The sequence below is a fragment of the Sciurus vulgaris genome (genome assembly GCF_902686455.1).
Source record: "Sciurus vulgaris genome assembly, chromosome: 11".
Lineage (NCBI taxonomy): Eukaryota > Metazoa > Chordata > Mammalia > Rodentia > Sciuridae > Sciurus > Sciurus vulgaris.
Window position 1 is genome coordinate 104606815 of NC_136472.1, and position 21373 is coordinate 104628187.

The 21373-nt window shown below is 37.9% G+C and overlaps 1 protein-coding gene across 1 annotated transcript in view; it reads left to right on the forward strand.

Moving 5' to 3' along the window:
- DDX10 (DEAD-box helicase 10) overlaps positions 1–8042 on the forward strand; it is a 394465-nt gene extending 386423 nt beyond the window's left edge. The window contains 1 exon segment of the mRNA XM_079101583.1: positions 7385–8042. Within this exon segment, the coding sequence (XP_078957709.1) occupies positions 7385–7562 (178 nt within the window). The 3' untranslated portion in view covers positions 7563–8042.
- Positions 8043–21373: the final 13331 nt, after the last annotated feature.

Genomic DNA, 21373 nt, shown 5'->3' on the forward strand with positions numbered 1-21373 from the left:
AGAAAAATATATAAAGCAAATATTTAAATAAAAACATAAAAATAAAAGAATACAAAAGTATAATATACTAATCAAACATCCTAGTTCACAAAAAACTAATCCATGTAAAATAACTGGCTTCAAAAATGCTAGAGATGAGAAAAAAGAAGAGGAAACTGTGTAAATGTCCATGTACCATTGAGGTCACAATTAAACAGTGAAAAAGAATTTTAAAAAAAAAGAAAAGAAAAATATTTTGATAAAAAGTTAATTCTTTCTGTTGGAGTTCAAAATATTCTCAGCTTCTCTTCTCAGCAGTTTTAGGTTGGGTCTTCTGGAGTGGGATGCTCTGCCGTCTGGATTGCTGGAGTGAGAGGTGTAATTCCATAGGCAGAATTCCTGGAGGTAGAATTCCTGGAGGCACAGTTTAGGCTTAGGTGGGCTCCAGGCTCTTCACTGAATGGCAGTTGGTCTGGAGATTTTAAATTAACATACCTCCCGCTTCTAGTACTTGCTGGTGCATGCTGGAGGACTTTACCCCAGGGCTTTTCTGGGTTCCACTCCTATGGTGGAGGAGCCAATTCTTAGTCCCCTACGTCACCCACAAACCCCTTGTTTCCTGGTCTCTGGTTCAGTCTCCAAACAGTTTCCACTGCCCCCATCTTTCCAAGTTCCTGGCCAGATGTATCTCTCCCAGCTGGTCCTATAAGCAGTTGGATTGGAGTGGGAGAGGTAGAGCTGGATGGGTTTCAGTGACCAGTTGTAGGCCTGTGTTTTGGACCAAACTCACATTTGCCAGGAATCAGCTTGCTCAGTTGCCAGCATGGGCTGTAGCTGCAAAATGGTTCTGTCCTTTGTCCTCTGCACTCCTCCTGGAGAGATGGTACCTTCCTTCCCCACACTCAGGTATTGTGCAGTGCATCCTTCAGGTTTGTTGAGTAACATCCTTGGTCTGTAAATGCTCTGTACCCAGACACACTGCAGGCCTCCTGAAAATGTGTGTCCCTTTAATTCTCTTACCCCTCTACTATGCTCCTGGAGGAAACTCTCTGGCTGGAGCTTCCAGCCTGACTGTGCCACTGGAAATATCCACCCTCCTGTATACCTGGTCTGCTTTGAATATCTAGTTTTAGGTTCCAGTAAAGTCTCTCCCCCACCCTTTTGTTCACCCACCTTTTGGAGAGGCTGCCTGTTTTCTTGGTTTCACGCCATGGAGCAACCAGGAACACAGCCTTCTTTATTCCACCATCTTCCAGACAACATTCTTATTGGGGGAAACTAGGTAACTACAAGTGTCTGAAAAATTTAAATGTTGAACCCAGGAAATCAAAACTATTGAAAAAGTCATTTAGTTTATTGGTTTGGGGGTTCAGAGAATTTAGAAAATAAGAAAGTTATATTCCATTAAAAATCAGTTCTTAATTTATTAAGATTTTAAAATTGAATTCACATCACAATGCTATCTTTTTTCTTTCATTATTAGCAAAGAATAATTGCTCAGATGTTTGCTTTGAGTACCCTGACAAACTTTTATATACCTGTTTTCACTAAAATTTGAAAATCATTGAATTTTCCTGTCACCGATTCAGATTATGTATTACATGATATTTTTCTTTGTACTTTGTTGAATGATTAGTAATGAAATATCTTTATTATTTGGATTATTGAAAGATGAGTAGCTCTGAATTCTTTCACTTTAGTGCTTCCTCTGCCTAATTCAGCAAGATGTGAATAAAATGGAGGACTCTAGTGCCACACCTTTTTTAAAGAGGCCTTTTTGAAGAGGTCTGCTTGCTATTTTCTAGGTTTACTACATGATCCCTTTTTGGTAAATTACCTATAAAATTCCTCTACTATTGTCAGATAATTAATTTGTTATGCAGATGACCACTTATTTGCTGTATAGGAAGTAGTATAAAATGCTTTTCTAGAATTTGAACTGATCCACAAAGTATCAGAGCTGCTAATTATGAAAAAATTGGGGCTACATTAATTTCCCATCTTCTTTTTATTATCTAAACCACCTATTTCCTGCAGGGAATATAATGTGTATGAGCACATTAACAAAAGATGCATTAGTAGAGCCCACTGATTAGTCTCTTTCTGATGACCTACTCTCAAATGCACTTTACTTACAGGGCAAAAATCAGTGTTACCTTGTGCCAAATTATGGCACTATAGCCCTGGGGGCATTGACACAGAACTTGCCGTATTCACGAGCAGATTATGACTCAGTGCATTTTTTTAAGACTTCTTTTTACCAAGAATTATTTTAATTCTTTGCTGTCTGAATTGTCATCACAGAGAACTCTTCATATTCATCTCTTCAGGCCCCCTTTTAAAATGTAGTTATTTGTGGCTTAAATAACCTCATGGTGTGGTCTAGTTTGTCTTTCCTCCAATGGTGAGAGAGAATGGCTGAGTCAGACCATTGGGCACTTCTGGGAGGTAAATGGAGGAGTTATCTAGTTTTACTATTAAGCTAGTCATAAATCAATATGCTGATTAGGCATATTCACTTTGATATCGAAGCTTCTTAAAAAGTAATAGGGTTCATCAGAATTTTAGTACTTTGTTCTCTTTTTAATACATCTGCTTGGAATATAATATTTCTTTTTTGCTGATTATTATGTAAATGTTAGAATTTGAAAGTAGTTTATAGGTAGAACGTAAACTAACATATATTAAGCACTACTGCATGCTCTCATTTACATGTTTTCATTTACTTTTTACAATAATTCTAAGTAAATTTTATAATCTGCATGTTTAGAAAGAAAACTGGGGCTCAGAAATGTTAGTTGATTGTCTGAGATACGACTGTGTTGATGCCAAACCAATGCCGTTTCCATAGCTAATTCTTTCAGTTACTATCGTACAAGTGTTGACTGAAGTGAGTCAACTGTAATTATTTTCAAAAAACTGCTGCTGTTGGGTCTGGATTCAGTCCTTCAGAGCTGGGGTTGAGTCCCATGAGTATAATCTGGGTCCTGTCATTAACTTCTGTTACCTTCATTGTAGAATGAAGCTCATGCTCCCTACACCCAGGGTTTTCATGAAGATAAATAATGTCATCATCTATGTAAAGCACATAGCACCACGCCAGACCATTAGAAAGCCCTTAATACAGACTTTCTGCCTGTAAACAAAATTTTCACTTTCTGCCCTTTATGATACTACTGATGCTATGGGGTAGGTTATTTTGTTTTAATATTGTATCTAATAATCGGGTCATTTTTTTTTTTTCCTTTTTAACTGCTACACAGAAACATAAAAGTTGGAATATTAATGGGATACTGTGTAATATTCAGTACATGTATATTTTACAAAATGTTTTAATCAGATTAAGTATTTACTTCCTCAAACGCTGTTGGTTTGGGGTGAACTGTCAAAATCCTTTCTTTTAGCTTTTTGACATGTATTAGACATAACTGTTACCTATTGTGCAGTATGACGATAGTTCCCCAGAGTTTTTGCTCTTATCTAACTGACTTAGTTGCCACAGATCAGTCTTTCCTAGTTCCTCCCCTCCTCACTATTCCTGATCTCTGGTAACCATTCTACTCAACTTTTCATTTTGGGGGTTTTTTTGGCACCAGGGATTGAACTCAGAGGCATTTGACCATTGAGCCACATCACCTTTTTTAGATTTCACAGGAGTGAGATGATGAAGTACTTGTCAGTCTGTGCCTGGCTAATTTCATTTAACATAATGTCCATTTTATCCACATTGTTACATATGATAATATTTTGTTCTTTTTCTTTTTATGACGACGAGCATTCTATTGTATATGTGTACTACATTTTCTTTACGCATCTATCAAGTTTCCATTTCTTGATTTTTGTGAATGGTGCTACACTGAACATGGGAGTACAAAAGTCTAATTGATGTGCTGATTTATTTCTTTTAGATATATGCCCAGGAGTGGAACTGCTGACTCAAATGATGGTTCTATTTTTAATTTTTTGAGAAACCTCCATACTGTTTTCCCTAACGACTGTACTAATTATAGTCCCACAAGCAGGGTCCAAAGGTTCCCTTTCTTTCCACATTCTTTCCATCACTTGTTATCCTTAATTTTTTGGATATGAGGTCATGGCTCATTGTGGTTTTGATTTTCATTGTCCTGATGATTAGTGATATTGAGCATTTTTTTCATAGATTCATTGGTCCCTTTTATATCTTCTTATGAGAAATGTCTGTTTAGGTTCTTGCCCATTTTTTAATGAGGTTGTTTGGTCTGTTTTGGTTTGGTTTTGCAGTTCCATATGTTCTGGACATCGACCCTTTGTCGGATGTATGCATTGCAAATATTTTCTCCTATTCTATAAGTTGTCCCTGCACTAAGTTGAGTATTTCCTTTGCTGTACAGAAGCTTTTCAGTTTTAAGTAATACCATTTGTTTATCTTGCTTTTGTTTCCTATGCTTTTGGGGTATTGTCTAAAAAAGAATTCTTACCATTCCAATGTCCTGAAGCATTTCCCCCCTATTTTCTTGCACTGTTTTCATAATTTCAGGTTTTACATTTAAGTTTTTAATCTATTTTGAGTTGATTTTTTGTAGCTGATGAGAGACCAGGGTCTAACTGCTTCTTCTGTATAAGGAAATCCAATTTTGCCAACACCATTACTGAAAAGACCATCCTTTCTCCAATGTGTTCTCTTAGCACTGCTGTTGAAATCAGTTGTCTGTAAATATATGGGTTTATTTCTAGCCTCTCTTTTCTGTTTCATTGATCTGTGCCTTTATGCCAGTACCATGCTGTTTTGATTACTCTAGCTTTGTAGTGTGTTTTGAAGAAGCAGTTAGATCCTTATAAAAATCAGCATATATCAGTATAAATACATAAAGATATTGGACTGTCCTTGTATCCCTGGGAAGAATTCTACTTAATCATGATGAATAATCTTTTTATTTGCAGTTTGGATTTGGTTTGCTAGTATTTTGTGGAGGATTTTTACATCTGTGTTCATAGAGGATATTGGCCTGTGGTTTTCTTTTTGTGTTGTGTCCTTACCTGGTTTTGGTATCAGAGTAGTACTGGCCTTGTAGAATGTATTTGGAAGAATCCCTTTCTCTTCTGTATTTTCAGAAGAATGGGTATTAATTTTGTTCTAAATGTTGGTAGAATTTGACAGTGAAAACATCTAGCGCTGGGCTTCCCCCTCCCGTGTAGGATGCTTTTTATTAAGGATTTAATCTTATTAACTCATTAATGGTCCATTCAGATTTTCTATTTCTTTGTGATGTAGTCTTAAGTTGTGTATGTCTAGGAATATGTCCATTTCTTCTGGATTATCAAATTTGTTGGTATAGTGAATAATAATCTCTAATGATCTTTTATATTTGTGTTGTCAGTTATAATATTCTCCTTTTTATCTCTGATTTGAGTCTTCTTTCTCCTTGGTCTAGCCAAGGGTTTTTCTCTTTATTTCAATCTTTTCAAAGAATTAGCTCTGTTTCATTGGTCTTTTGTTTTAGTCTCCATTTATTTCTGCTTTGATTGTTTTTTTTTTTTTCATTCCTTCTACTAATTTTGGGTTTAGATTATTTGGGTCTTCTATTTCTTTGAGATTCAGTGATAGATTATCTGAGATCTTTCTAGTTTTTCAAATATAGTGATTGTTATAAACTTCTCTTTTAGTCTGGTTTTTGCTGTAACCCATAGATTGCGACAGATTGTGTTTCCATTTTTCATTTGTTTTAAGAAAATTTTAAATTTCCTTCTGGATTTCTTCCTTGATCCATTTGTTCAGAAGTAAAATACATTTAATATTTCAATCTTTAAAAATTTGTTGGAACTTGTGGTTTATCATATGATCTGACCTAGAGAATGTTCCATGTGCTGATGAGAAAAATGTCTCTTTACCAGCTATTGGATGGAATGTTCTATAGATGACTATGAGGTCCATTTGGCCTCAAGTTCAATTTAACTCGGTTCCAATATTGATTTTCTGTCTGGATGAACTCTCTTTTTAGGTCTGTTAATACATTATATATTTGGATGTTCCAATATTGTATGCACATATATATATATATATATAACATATATAAATAATTATTACTGCCTCTTGCTGAGTTGATCCTTTTATCATTATATAATGACCTTCCTTGTCTCTTTTTACCGATTTTGATTTAAAGTCCATCTTATTTTATGTTAATATGGCTACTACTATATTCTTTTGCCTCCTATTTGCATAGAATATTTTATCCTTTCACTGCAGTCTGAGGTGAGTTTCTTATAAGCAAAATATAGTTGGATCTTGTTTTTTTATCCATTTACTCTATATCTTTGATTGAAAAGTATAGCTTTACATTCATGCTTACATTCAAGGCCATTATTGATAGTTAAGTTCTTACTACAGGCATTATTTGTTTCCTAGTTTTGTTGTAGTTCTTTCTTTCTGTTTTGTAGTCTTTCTTCGTGGTTAAGTGAATTACTCTAGTAGTGTGTTTTAATTCCTTGATTAATATTTTGGATTTGTCCATTACAGACTTTTGCTTTGTGGTTCCCATGAGGCTTACAAAAAAATCTTTTTATTTTAACAAGCTATTTTGAAATCATAGAAACTGATTCCCTTAGCTCTTGTACTGGTAGTTTGGTGCATGAATAGCTCTTCAACTTGGTGTGTCTTTGGGATGTGAACTTCAGAAGTTCTTTCTTGACTACTATCTTGCTCTTTCCCTTCCAGTTGGGTCATCTTGAACATGATGATATCTCAAAATGCCTTAAGGATGTAGTTTTTCCTTTTTTATTGTAGCAAGTAATTGCTCCACTTTGAGAAATAACCTTTATTTTTATGGTCTATGTCTTAGGTATATGAAGAGTACTACAGTAATATTTGCTTTCTTAAGATTATATATACATTTTAAATGGGAAAATTTTATTTGGTGTCTTAAATAACTTGCAATTTAGCATCTCAAGCTCCATTGTCAGTTATGACCTCCTTACCACAACTTAATGCAATTAATGTTAGAATCATCCCTGGTATCCTGATCTGTTATTCCACAAATTGCTAACTAAAGGATTACCTAACTTTAAATAGAGGTGGTTTAATATAGAGAACAAGCACAGATTGCATTCAAATGTACCTAAGAGACCTCTCATTGTCTTCAAATTATAGACAACATATTTAGAATTTCCTATAATTATTGTAAGAACTGGGTGACATGGTGTTTACATAGTACTCTTCATGTACCTGGTGTACAACAAGCTTTCTCTCCCCATCCACTGATGGGAAGATACTTAAGTTTGATAGAGATGTCTTGATTTGTGCTTTCTTTCCTTCTCAAATAATATCACTTTACCAACTATCTGTCACTGATAACTCTGTCCTATTTCAGATGTTTGATTTTATAGTAATGAGTTTTCTTATAAAGTAAATCATTGAATTTGTTCCCACCAGTGATACCAAGAAGAAGCAGGGAATGAAGAAAAGGAACAACAGTGAAGTGGAAGATGTGGGACCAACAAGTCATCATAGAAAGAAGACCAAGTGGGAAATCTTACAGCCTTTGGATACAGGTCTGTCTTTAGCAGAGGATGAAGAGCTGGTGTTACATCTACTCAAAAGTCAAAGCTAAATACGTCCATGCCTGTTTGCTTCTTGATACCTCTGGACATCATTTCATTGAGAAGAAGTTAGAACACAGTTGACTTTGGGGCCTGCCTGTAGGTACCATGTGTCCCATTCTCAGAGGACACATTATTCAGACAAAAGCAATTACATCTCCGAGCCCTTCACAGGCCATCCATGCTTTGCACCATCACAGAACATATTCAGAATAAGGGTGGGATATAGTTTCCTGATCTCATTTTGCAACATGTGCTCTGTTAGATTTTCTGTGTAGGTTCCTACTTCTTCTCACTGGAAATGCTTCTTTGTTTTACTGGTAAGTTCTGGAGCCTTATTTCATTGTTGGAAATTCCTGTATCACTATTCAGAAGTTTCAGTGTTACTATTAAAATGGCTCTTAATTTTAAGGTATATTTCATATTTCCCAAAGAGACAGCATATGATGGACCAGCCTTGAAAAAGCAGTATTTTTGAATTGAAATGATCATTAATAAACATATTTCCTATAAAATAAAGTATTAATGTTTTCATTGTGTCCAATGATATGAGGCCCTCTGAAGGGAAGGTTCCTAAGATTAAAATACATGGTCATCTGGGTATGGTGGCGCCGGTCAGCGACTCCGGAGGCTGATAGGAGGATCACGAGTTCAAAGCCAGTGTTAGCAAAAGCAACTAAGCAACTCAGTGAGATCCTGTCTCTAAATAAAATACAAAATAGGGCTGGGGATGTGACTTAGTGTTTGAGTGCCCCTGAGTTCAACCCCTGGTACCAAAAAGTAAAAAAATAAAATAAAATAGAATGCATGGCCAGTTGCTGAAATAGTGTATTGTTCATATTGAATTAGCCTGATCAAAGACAGTATCATTTTGCTTACACTTGCTGATTTGCTAGCAATCACTTATAAAATCTGTGAAAGTCCAGAATCTAAGCAGTAGAGGCCCACAGAGCTTCTGCAGGCACTCTGTTCAGTAGATGCCAGAGATCCCCACTCCACCCCCCAGATCATCAGCTCTTTATAATGAGGGGGAAAGCAAAATAAGAAAGAACTTCCTTTTGGTTAAAAATAACTGTTAGATTCTTCAAAGGAAAAGAATATGGTGAATAAATCTGGGCCTTCATGAAACAGCTGTTTTTTAACAGATTTGTTATCCTCACAATTCTGTCCCCTTCCTACTTCCCTAACACATGCAAAAACAAAAATAATTTTCAGTAACAGGTGTAAATTCAATCATGAATCCAAGGAAGGGGATTGATGGCACTATACCTGGTTGTCTCAGACATCAAAGTCTATATTTGTCTCTGAAGTTTCTCTTCTTTTTTTTTTTTAGTATCTTTATGAGGGACCACCATTGTCCTTCCACTATCCAAATGAGCAACTTGGCAACTCCTCACCCACTCTCTTTTTCCACTCTGTGCTTTACTGTTTCTGTTGGTTCCTCCTCTATAGTGACCTTCCTATCCATTGTTTAACCTCACAGCTTCTGCCTTCAGGGTTCACACTCTAATCAGGACTTACCCAGACTACTGCAGCATATCCTAACTGGTCATCATGCTTCTTGGTATCACATTCGCCAACTCGCCCTTCTCAGGAAATTTTCTTCATAGCCTGTGGATCTTGAGCATGTTTCTCCCAGCTGGTCCTTTTATTATAGTGCTTATCATGTGATGTTATAGATGTTTGTATTGCCCCTGTTATGTGACAAGTTTCTTGAGAAAAAAAGGGTTATGTTTTATATACCTGTATATCCCCAGAGCCAAATATAGCACCTACACTGTATTTGGCCTAGTGACTAAGTAGACAATAATAACCTAAGATAATTTTTAGAGGTCTTTTATAGCCTATTGCTCTATTACTTCTAATAAAAGGATATAGAGTGATGGGCATGAAAACTAGATGAAATGACTAAGGGTAAGTAGATGGGAAAGAAATTCAGGTGTAGCAATCTGGAAAGATTTGGAAATTAGAATTTCTGATACAGATTCTCTTGGCCTTGAATATTTTCAAAATGATGAAGTTGCAAGGATATATAAACTGAAGATTTGCTATTGCATTTACTTTTCAGCTTTAGATTGTTTTTCCTAACACAAATAGGGAAGTAGGTTAGTTTAATTACTCTCTAGATGTAAGCATTAAATATATAAATTTCCAGGCCTTTGGTTCATAAACTAATTTGTGTTGTATCCTGTCCCTGGAACTGAATGGATCCTGACTAATATATTCATTATAGGGTTTTTAATTTGCAGCTTTTGGAAACTAGTTAAAATGTTAGTACAGTGCTAATAGAAAACACAGGTAACAAATGTATATGTATATGTATATGACAGTATATATATATATATATATATATATATATATCAGTAATTTTTTTCTGAATTAGTTTGAATTGTATTCTGTACTAGAACTGGAACTAATATATATATGATAGGGGATTTTAGTTTGCTGATTTTGAAAACTAGTTAAAACATCAGAATAGTGCTGATAGAAAATTCAGGCATAGTAGATTGTTTTGTTCAGCATATGTTCACTCCAGTCCTCTTTCTCCCTTTGGAAAGCATGTTCTTTAACACCCCACTAATGTTGGGCTCATCCATATGACTTGTGTTTAGCCCATGGAATTTGGCAGAAGTGACTGTGTGCTGGTTATAAGCAGAGGTTTTCTGTCAGCTCTCCTGTACTCCTGAGTTCCACCTTCTGACCAGCATGGATCAGAGAGAAGGCACGCTTTCAGTCTGGGTTCAAGGCAGGCAGACAGGTGAAGCTGACCGTAGCCTCCACAGTCACTTCTCAAGCCTGTAGAAGGGAAACCAGTGACCCTTGTTGCTTATCACAGTAACACCTGACTAACATACAAGGTGAGAGAAGCATATAGGCAAGGAGCAAGAGCAGGCATTTCTTTCAGTAAGTGTTAATAAATCCAGTGACTACCATATGCCAAGCCTTGTTTGTGAAAAATCCACAACAGTTCCCTTCCTGCTACCATATAGTGGAGGGAAAGAGAAAATGCAAATACATACTTTTATGTATTCATGTACCATGAAAAGAGGGAGATTATTGTTTGATAGCAGGAGCTATTGTGGAAGTGCTGGAGAAAGAGAGAGGACAGGTAGTTAGCATGTCCAGGATCCAGAGACTAATTCTTGCTGCTTAACTGAGGCCAAGAGGCTGTTCATCAGACTTGCTCATGTAAAATGATCCCTAAAATTACATAAGTCTCTGATGGATACATCCAGCAGTAGAAGCCTTTGGAGGACTGCCATCTCATAAGCTTCACATGGCATTTTAGATTTGTTTGGGGCTATAAAAAAGTGGATAAGTTTAATTAAATATAATTAATTTTGTTATACAATACTTAAAATATCCTGAACATGAAAAGTCATCTCTGAGACTATCAGAGGCTGCCAGAGAATGCAGATGTTCCCAGGAGGTAGTGGTATAGGCAGGCAAAGGGGAGAGTCTGCAACCAACATCCAAAACCTATTTCATGTCTTTTAAGATCACTTTAACTAGACATGTAATCGTAATGCGATTTCCTTCAACAACCCCTGCTGACTAGACAGCCCAGGGTAGGTATATTTTAAACCATATTACCTAGTGCTTGCTGAATCAGCAACTGGCAGCCAAACCTTTATTTGCCCTTTGAGGGACACTGGGAAAAAGCTCTGTTCATACTGGGACAGACTGAACAAAAATCATCATTCTCGGCCACTGAAATTTAGAGAGCAAAGTGGGAAGGCTATGAGACTGACATGCTGGGCAAAAAAGAGCTCAAATTAGGACAAAGTGTAAGTGGAAAACCACTGGTAGGAAAATAAAAGAATAACTAATAAGAGATCCCATGGTTTGTGGACCAGAAGCCACATGTGGGCAGAAGTAAATCATGAGTGGGGTTGACTAGAGAAGGCCTGCCCTCTCTGGTTTGGTATCTCTGTGATCTAAACTGACCCTCTAGTTCTTGTCACCAATGAGACTTGATAAGAGGAAAATTCTGAACTGTCTTAAGTTTAATTACAAGTGTCTGAGAACAGAAGAGAGAGCTAAAAAGAACAAAAGACCATTTTACATTCCTGAATGTGTGTTAAAACCTTAACCTCAATCTCATCAGGACACCCTAGGTACCACTGTATCCTGCTTGCAAACCCCACCAATTCAGAAATGAGGATTCTTCTTATGGATTGTCCTCCCACCCCAGAGCTTCTTTCCCTTGTTCACTTATCCTGCCCCTCTTATCTATAACCAGTGTAGGTTCAACACAAACAAGTTATACTTCCTTCACCAGATTTTTTAATTTAAAAAAATGCTCTTAGTTCTGATCCAGCAGACATTTTTGCCACTGCTACCTAGTCTTGTGACTTGTAGCTGCAGAGACTTGTCCTAGGACCAATCCTTTCCTGGTCTGCATCTATAATGGCTCAATAATCTTTATGTTAAGGACCCCTTGGTCTCAAGAATTTTGGTTTCATAGGTCTAATCTTTTCATGGGTCTTATTCTCAGGTTTCTGGGTAAGTATGTCTCCTTCACTGCCTGATGTATGAGACCCTATCACTAGAGCTAGTTTGAATGTGTCTTTTGAGTGTTTTTTACCCCACAAAACTTCAGTGAAATTCAGAATTCTTTTAGGCAGTGCTTCTTAGATGTCAACATGCATTGGAATCAGCAGGAGATTTTTAAAATATCAAATTCAGATCCAGTAGGTCTGGGGTGGGTCCAGAGATTGTGCATTTCTAACCAGTTCCCAGGGGATGGCAATGCTGCTGACCCATGGTCACATTTGAGTGTTGAGTCTCTAATGGAATTCAGAGAGAGAGCTATTAAAATCATTATTCACAAAGAAATTCTATCGGAGCCACAGCAGGAAATAGGTGGTGCACACAAATTAGGATAATTCTAAGGGAGGCTAATAAAAGGATTATTTACACACAGGAGGGCAGGGTGTAAAGGAATCACAAAGGATTGTCTACCACCCCTCACCCTGAGTGGATTGAGCGGGGTGGGGGTATTATTTGGAAGGAGACAGAAGACTCCATACAGGGGCTTTGTGACCTTCAGTTGAGATATGCACCCAGGTTGTGGTGACACTAGGAAGAGCCAAGAGAATAAATTCCTGCCAGTGGCACCCATTGGCCCCACCCAACCTAAAGCCAGAGAGCCAGGTTACCTGTAGGTATGATCTGTAGCTTTCCAGGACACACAACAAAGTGGAAAAGGGTGGGTGGGAGCAAGTAGGAGACATGCAGAGATGTAGGGCATAAGACATTTATGTTACTGTATTTGCAGGTTCTTTTCCTTCTCAGTGTTATTCACAAATAGTACTGGGACCAGGTAAGAAATTTTGTTCAAGACCAAAGAATGGAGAAGAGATCAGGTTCTAGAAGCACCTTCTGTCCGGGTCTGGGGTCTGGGTTTTTTCTAGGACCTGTGATGGCCTGGGTGGGGATGGTATGCATGCTGTCATCAGAGCTTTTCATGGAGAAGGGAGATTTCCAGGGATTGGGGTGCCACCTTTGTTCTTTCCTAATGGGACATAGTCAGACCTGTCATAGTGCCAGTGGATGTGTTTTTATTATTTCAATGATACTATAATGAACCCAAAGTTGTGTGGGGTGTCTCTGTAGCATTTCAGATCAAGCTTATCTGGATTCCCCTAGGCATTTGGGAATATGTGATCACTCAGTGGTCAGCGGCTGGGAGCATGTGGTTATTTGCATTCCAGCTTTAACTTCTGCAAGCAAGTAGCTTCACTGACAGGACAACAGGCCACCCGTAACCTGATGACAGGTGGAATCTCTCTTTGAGAGGGAGGGAAGAGGTCCTCAGAAACTTCGACCCTCCTCATCCATGTGCCAGGCACTGCTTGTAGTATAGAGAGACAGCAAGGATGGACCATAAGCAAATAAATGAGAACATACTGCCAGGAAGGGATGATGTTGTGAAGAAAAGTAAAGCAGGGTCAGAGGGTGGTGAGTAGGAGGCAGTGGGGCAAGGGCCATTCTGATGAATCTGATGGGTATGAGTTCTGAAGGAACAAGGCCTGTTTTTCCATCACCTTAGCAGCAGGAAAAAAATGAAGGGAAGAAAGTGACCATATAGACTGAATTAATGACCACTGTCCTCCAAAGAGCCTTCAGTCCTGCTTTCCTAGCTTCATCCTCTCAGCTAATCTCTAAGACAACTATTTCATCCAGTTTCCTCTCACCATTAACTTCCAAAGCTTCTCCTCCATTCTTGGCTGATGACCTTGCTTTGGGATTTTTCTGAAAAACAGATCCAAAGAGAACTTGCCCAGCTGCCATGTCCATCCGCTCCCTAGCCCTGGGATCTGTGTTCTACCTTCCCCCAGCTACGGAAGGGGAACTGCCCATGCTCCTGACTTGGAGAGCCCACCTGTGATGCTAAATGATTTTTTTCCCCTCCAACAAAGAGTAATCCCAGCATTTTTTAATATTGCACCATCAGATCACCATGGGAAGGTGGGTGCTGGAAGATCTTTTATTCTCCTCCAAACCACTCTAAGCTTTTGTTTTTCTTTCTCTGTTAAAACAGCTCTTGTCAAGCTGCCATGGACTTCTATGTTGCTATCCAAGATGAATTCTAGGGACACATCCTATTTATCAGTAGATGTGGCTTTCTCACCTTGAAACACTGGCTACCACTTTTCAGTCTTTTTCTGGTTGTTCCTCATTTTATTGACTTCTAAATATTAGGGTTCATATCTATATTTCTCCAGAGTCATCTCATCCAATCTCATAAAGTACCATCTATACTCTGATAATTCTCAAATTTGTGTTTGTAGCCTAACTACTCTGTATTCCAGGCTCATATCCAACTGTACTCAACATCTCTACCTGGATATCTAATAAGCATTTCAAAATTAGTAGTATGTCCCATAACGAACTCCTAATTTTTCCCCATATCTTCCTCTCTTTTTTCTTGTACAACTATTTATCATCTCCATTGATTTGTTTTCTCAGGCCAAAAACCTTGAATACATTATTAACTTGTCTTATATACCACATCTAATCCATTAGCAAATCCATTAGCTCTTCTTTTGAAATATATCCAAAAGCCCATTTATCACCATTTCCCCTGTAATTTCCCTTATTTTAAGTCATATTCCCCGAACTATTGCAGTAACTTCTTAACTGGTCTCCTTGCTTCTTCCCTTTCCCTCATGAGCCACCAAATAACCCTATTAAATCATAAATTGGATCTTAAGACTCCTCAAATTTCTAATGACTGCATGTCTCACTTCAAATAAAATCTAGAGCCTTTTCCACAGCCCATGAGGCCCCATATTTTGTCTTACCTCTACCCTTATCTAGAAATGCCTTTCTCTTTGCTCAGTCCATTTCAGTCACACTGGATTCTGTTGTTTCTTCTCCCTGGAGTTCTCACCCCTTTAGGACCTGCATGGCCCAAGAATCACTTTATAAAAAGCTTCCTCTGACACCTAGTGGAAAACAGCATCCTCTTTATGACCCGGTCATTCTCTGTCCTTTTGCTTTCCTTCATTGCACTTAACACCATCTGACATTGCTTTTTAAAAGTTTTTAAAAAAATTTTTATTGTAAACAAATGGGATATATGTTCTCTGTAAATGGAGTAAAGGCATACCATTTGTGTAATCATACCTTTACATAGGATAATGGTATTTGATTCATTCTGTTATTTTTTCCTCCCCCCTCACCCCTCCCATCCCTCTTTTCCCTCTATACAGTCTCTCCTTCCTCCATACTTGCCCCCCTCCCACCCCCCACTATGTGTCATCATCCGCTTATCAGTGAGATCATTCGTTCTTTGGTTTTTTGAGATTGGCTTATCTCACTTAGCATGATATTCTCCAATTTCATCCATTTGCCTGCAAATGCCATAATTTTATTATACTTTATGGCTGAGTCCCACTCCTTGGCCTATACCCAAAGGACTTAAAATCAGCATACTACAGAGATACAGCCACATCAATGTTCATAGCTGCTCAATTCACCATAGCCAGATTGTGGAACCAACCTAGATGTCCTTCAATTGATGAATGGATAAAGAAACTGTGGTATATATATATACAATGGAATATTACTCTGACGTTGCTTTTTGTCTATCTCCATGCTGCTTCCTCTCTCACCCCTGCCAAGCAGAAGAAGCTCCTTGAGGCTAGATCTGTTCATTGTTGTATCCCACCTCCTAATAAATGACACACAGGGAACACCCAACAAACACTTGATAAATGAATGCATATATCCCACAAATTATATACATCTATTTGGGTTAAGGAGATTTCCTTTTAAAAGGCATATAACTTTGCAGGACTGAGAATTTCAGTCATTCACATTAAAATTTATGCATGACAGCATTGCCTAGTACCCAGCTAAGGCAGGGATTTATATTGGAAGGAAGAAATTGAGTTTGTAAGATAGAGGTGTGTATATAAACAGCCAACTTAGTGAGACCCTAAGCAACTGAGACCCTGTCTCAAATTTTTCAAAAGTTTAAAGAAAAGAAATAGTTGGGCTATGGCTCAGTAGTTGAGCAATCGGGGGCTCAATCCCTGGTACCAAAAAAAAAAAAAGATCAAACAAACAAAAAACAGGAGTGGCAAAGACTTCACCAAAATAGGCTTTGTGCAGTCATAGAGCAGCAAGGACCTTGTCTTGGGGGATGTATTAAGTCCTGGACATGATGTTACCCAAGACATACTTGTTTGTCATCTTGTTTTGAAAGCCATTCGTATACTTTGGAAATCAAATCAATGTCACCTGAGGTCACTGACCAACAGTATATGTATTGGAATTATTGTTAGGCCCACTGAGTGGGACAGATCTGAGCCAGAATTCCAACTCTACGTCTTACTACTAGTTGTTGAGCCATGACACTTAGCTGTTGAACTTGAGCATGGTATTGTATCCCTTCTGAACCTTATACTAGTTTACTGTAAAATGGGGAACAATAATGCCCACCTGCAGTAGCTCTTTTGAAAATGAAATTAGACAATATAAACATGTACCTGGTACATAGTAAGTGTTAAAGAAAAATTATCACCAATAAGACCAGTGACTTTTATTAAGATCCAATGAGACTGCTAAAGTATTAGAGGCCATATGGGAGTGCTTAGCCAGTGACCAGCCATTCCAGCCACCCCTGAGATTCCAGACATGTGAAAGAAACATCTTAGATACTCCAGGTCCAACCAAACTTCCTGGTCTACACCATCTACATCAACTACCAGTTCATGCTGAGTGCATCAAGTGCACAAAATTGTGAAGACACCATCGTGTAAGTCTCTACATTTTGTTGTAGTTTATTATGTAGCAATGGAGAACTAAAAAAGTATGATTCTATTGCAATTTATCCATTTCTTGTTGATGGATATTTAAGATGTTTCCAGTTTGGGACTATTATAAACAAAGTTGCCATAAACATTCTTATGTCTACATAAGCAACAAACATACAAATTAAACCAACTCCTGTGTAAAACTCTTGCAAGAGACCTTATTCTACATATTATCAAGAAGTGAATCAATAACAAGACTTGCTTTCTCTCCAACATAAGAATATGTTCTAATTCATGTAACAGGTGCAGTGGGATACCTAGTGTGATTTTTTTTTAGCTATGAAGTTAATAAAATGATTCTATCATTCTTTGCATTAAGAAGTAGGTAGGCATGAGTCCCTGGAGAAGCATCTTTGAAGACCTCATCTGAATTCTGTAGAAAACAGATTATTTCTGGCTATCCAAAAGAATGGTTCTTAGATTGTTTGGGCTGCTATAACAAAATACCTTCCACTGGGTTATTTATGAAGAACGAAAATTTATTCCTCACAGTTCTAAGAAGCCTGAGAAGTCCAAGATCAAGGCACCAGCATATGCAGTGTCAGATGTGGAGGGCATGGTACCTTCTTTGTGTCTTCATGTAGCAGAAGGGGCTCCTTGGGCCCCTTTGCTAAAGGTACTAATCCCATCCATGAGGGCTCTAATATTATGACCTAATCACTTCTTAAAGGTCACATCTCTTAATACTATTGCATTGGGGATTAGGTTTCAACATATGAATTTTGTGGGGACAAAAGCAAAAGCAAAGAGTGCAGCCTCCCAGGGTCTGACTACCTAAGGCCTTGCTCTTCTGAGCTCTCCTCTGCAAGTGGGAGATCTGTCCACAGTCCTTGATGTTGGGAGCCTGGTGGAAAGTTGTTAGGACACTGAGGGCATACCCGTGGAAGGGACTAAGGTAGTTTCCATGAGACCTTGAATTAGTCTCTCAAGAGTGACTTGTTATAAGACAGCACCTGAACCCTGGATCATTTTCTGGCTTCCTGTCTGGTGAGGTGATCTTTTGTTCCTCCATGGGCTTTTGTCATTGCGATGCTATCCACCTTGGGGACTTGCAGAGTGCACTGATGCCAGAACCATGCCCTTGGGCCCCCAGAAGTGTGAGCTAAATGAACCCCCATTCTTAAATTACCTAGCCTCGCACATGTGGTTGTAGTAACAAAAAACAGATTAACACATTTGCGGGGTAGGGATTGGACCACAGTATTTTCAGTGATACATGTTCTCCTAGGTCTTAACCAGCTTTACTTATTCAGGGCAGAATAACAGCTCCTTCATTGTGTGTCTGCTTCCCGAGCTGCCCTCGGTGATGCATTTGGAACTGTTCCATACTGGGTCCTGTACTATGGGAGCAAAGCTGGAGTAGAATCTTCTAACTTCAGACTTGAATTAAGCTCTGTCAGTAAGTAGCTCTGTGACCTTGGATCAGTCACGTGTAGGAGCTACCTAAACTCGTATTATTAATTAATTTCTTACAGAAATTTTCAATTTGTAGTTACATAAAATAATTACAGAGTAAATAAAAACCACCTGTCACTGAAAATCCAAAATTAGCCATTGTTGGCAGTCATGGGCCATATAATGATGTTTCAGTCAATGATGGACCACATGTAAGATAGTATTGCCACATAATCTAGGTATATAGTAGACTGTTCCATCTAGGTTTGTGTAAGTATAATCTATGATGTTCACACACTGACCACATTCTCTAATGATGCATTTCTCAGAATTTATCACTGTTGTTAAGCAACATGTCTGTATTGTGTACTATCTGTCATATATGTGAAAGAATCTATGGGATTGTACATACTATTTTGTAAACTAATTTTCTATCCTAAGATTTGGTGGACATTAACTATCCTTTAACAACATACTTTTCAATGATGTATTAAAATTCTGTTATACCCTAGTAGCTGTGAGCACACCTAGCACCCAGATCTTAGTTTCTAAAATCATTCCCTGCTAAGAGGAACCAGGGTTTCTTGGAGAATTTCCTGGCTCTAAGACTGTGGCAAGAAATATATGAGTCTGGAGCACCTTGTAACACCAGAAAGAAAGTGCTAAAGAACACGCACACAACCCGCACAGTGGGAGCATGCCAAAGGGGTACAAGAGCCAACTGGAAAAGCTCCCAGTGGCCAAAGGAGAAGGACTTCAGCAAGAAATAAATAAAGGAATATTGAATTATAACCCAAAATTACAAAACAAGTATACATGAGTCCATGCTGATATAAATAAATGATTGCACAATAAGGGAAAAGAGACAAACCACATATGCTGAAGAATTCAAAACAATTCTTGTAGATGTTCTGCCTTTAAGAAGGGAGAACACACTCTCTTCTACTAAATTATGGGCTGTTCTTTCTTCCAAAGAATACAATAGGAAAAGTAAAATCCCTAACAGACAATAACTCCACCAAGTGATCAAAGTCAACCTTGTGAGTGGTAAGTCGGGTTGTTAATACATTTCCCTAATGTGATGTGATGACACTGTACCTCTGTGGTCTAGCACAATCCCAGTTTAATCATGAGCACATCAGCAAATCCAGGTTGACAGATTTTCTACAAAATACCTGACCAGCACTTCCCCAAATTCTCATGATCATCAAAAAAAAAGGAAATTCTGAAAAAGGTCACAAAATGTAATGTGGCATCAGATCCTGAAATAGAAAGAGGACATTAAGTAAAAGTAAGGAAACCTGAATACAGTGTGGAATTTAATAATTCATCAGTATTGATTCATTGATTGTGACAATGTACCATGATAAGTTAATAATAGGAGAAAAGAGGTACAGAGGAACTCTCTGTTCTAGCTTCATAATAATGATACTGTAAGATAAAATAGCTCAAAAATTAAAAACTTATTTAGAAAGTGACATGCAACAGATGCATCAGATTTTATTTAATCTTTTCTAATTGGACGTTTAAGTGATTTCTAAATTTGTGCTTTTGAACACATTTATGACAAATATCCTTATAATTAAATATTTGCACACACCCATTATTTTCTTTACCCTGTGTTTATAAGGGAAGTTGTAAGATAACAGATATGCATATATGATAGTATTAAGGATTTTTTGTTTTTTTATTTGTTGGTAGTAGGCATCAAACCCAATGCCTTGTGGATGCTTGGCAAGCCTTCTACATGGAGCTACACCCTCAGTCTTTTTTTTTTTTTTTTTTTTAATAGGTTCTCATCAAGTTGCCCAGGCTGGCTTCAAATTTGTGATTTTCCTGTCTCAACCTCCTCAATAGTTGGGATTACAGGTTTGTGCTACCATGCCTGGCAGTTTTTGGATACAAGCTATTTAATGAAGTACTTTCAATTGATGAATAAATTAATTTCAAACTACATTCAAAGATAAAGGCTGTGCAGGTTTGGAAAGGGCCCTTAGCTATTTTACATGTTCAAACCAATCACATCAAATACTGTGAGGTATTCTTATGAATTTCCTGAGAAAAGTCACTTGCCAATGTCAAACTGAGTTTAGGGATGTGTTTTGCATTGGGTGTCTGCATCCCTTACAAAATAAGTCAGAAACCTTTACTTTCTCATGCTGAGTGTATTATTCAGGGTTCTCTAGGTTCTCTAGAAGAACAGAATCAACAGGAAGTATGATTTTAAAAAGGGAATTTATTAGATTGGCTTACATGACCAGAAGCTGGATAGTCCGCAATGGCTGTCTGCAGTTGGAGAGCTAGAAGAACCAGCAGCTGTGCAGAGTCCAATATCCAAAGACGATTGAGGCAGCGATCAAGAATCTGTTCAATAGGTAAGCTTGCATCTGCATCTGCTTCCTTGTTCTTCCAACTTTTATTCCATCCAAGCCACCATCCTATTTGGCAGTGCTGCCATGCATAGGGAGGGTCTCCAGTTCACTATCAGTTCACTGTCCCACATTCCAGTCATTCCTAGACACGCCCTCATGGACACACCCAGAAGCCTCTTAATCATCAGCATCTCTTAATCCAATCAAGTTGACAATTCAAATTAACCATTACACTGAGTGAAGCCCAGCATGATCAGCCCAGTATAAGAAAATGAAAATAAAAATAGAAATACAGATTTTCAGAGGACATGAACAGAGCCATCCTGAATTTTATGAGGCAGTCAGACTAAGAATTTGGTAGATCAGTGGTTCTTAAAGTGTGGTCCCTGAAACTAGTGGCATCAGCATCACCTGGAAACTTGTAAATGCAAATTTATGGGCCCCACCCTGGATTTACCAAATCAGAAACTTTGGTGTTAGGGCTCAGCAACATGTAGATTTTTTAAAATATGTGTACATATACTTTTAACATTTTTTAAACAGCTTATTGAGTTGTAATTCACATACCTTACAATTTATCCATTTAAAGTATACAGTTCAATGATTTTTAGTTTATTTACAGATTTGTGCAACCCTAAAGAAACCAACTTTAAAATATTTCATCACCTCAAAACAAGCCCTGTATCCTTCATCACTTCCCTCCTATTTCCTCACCCCCCAGCCCTA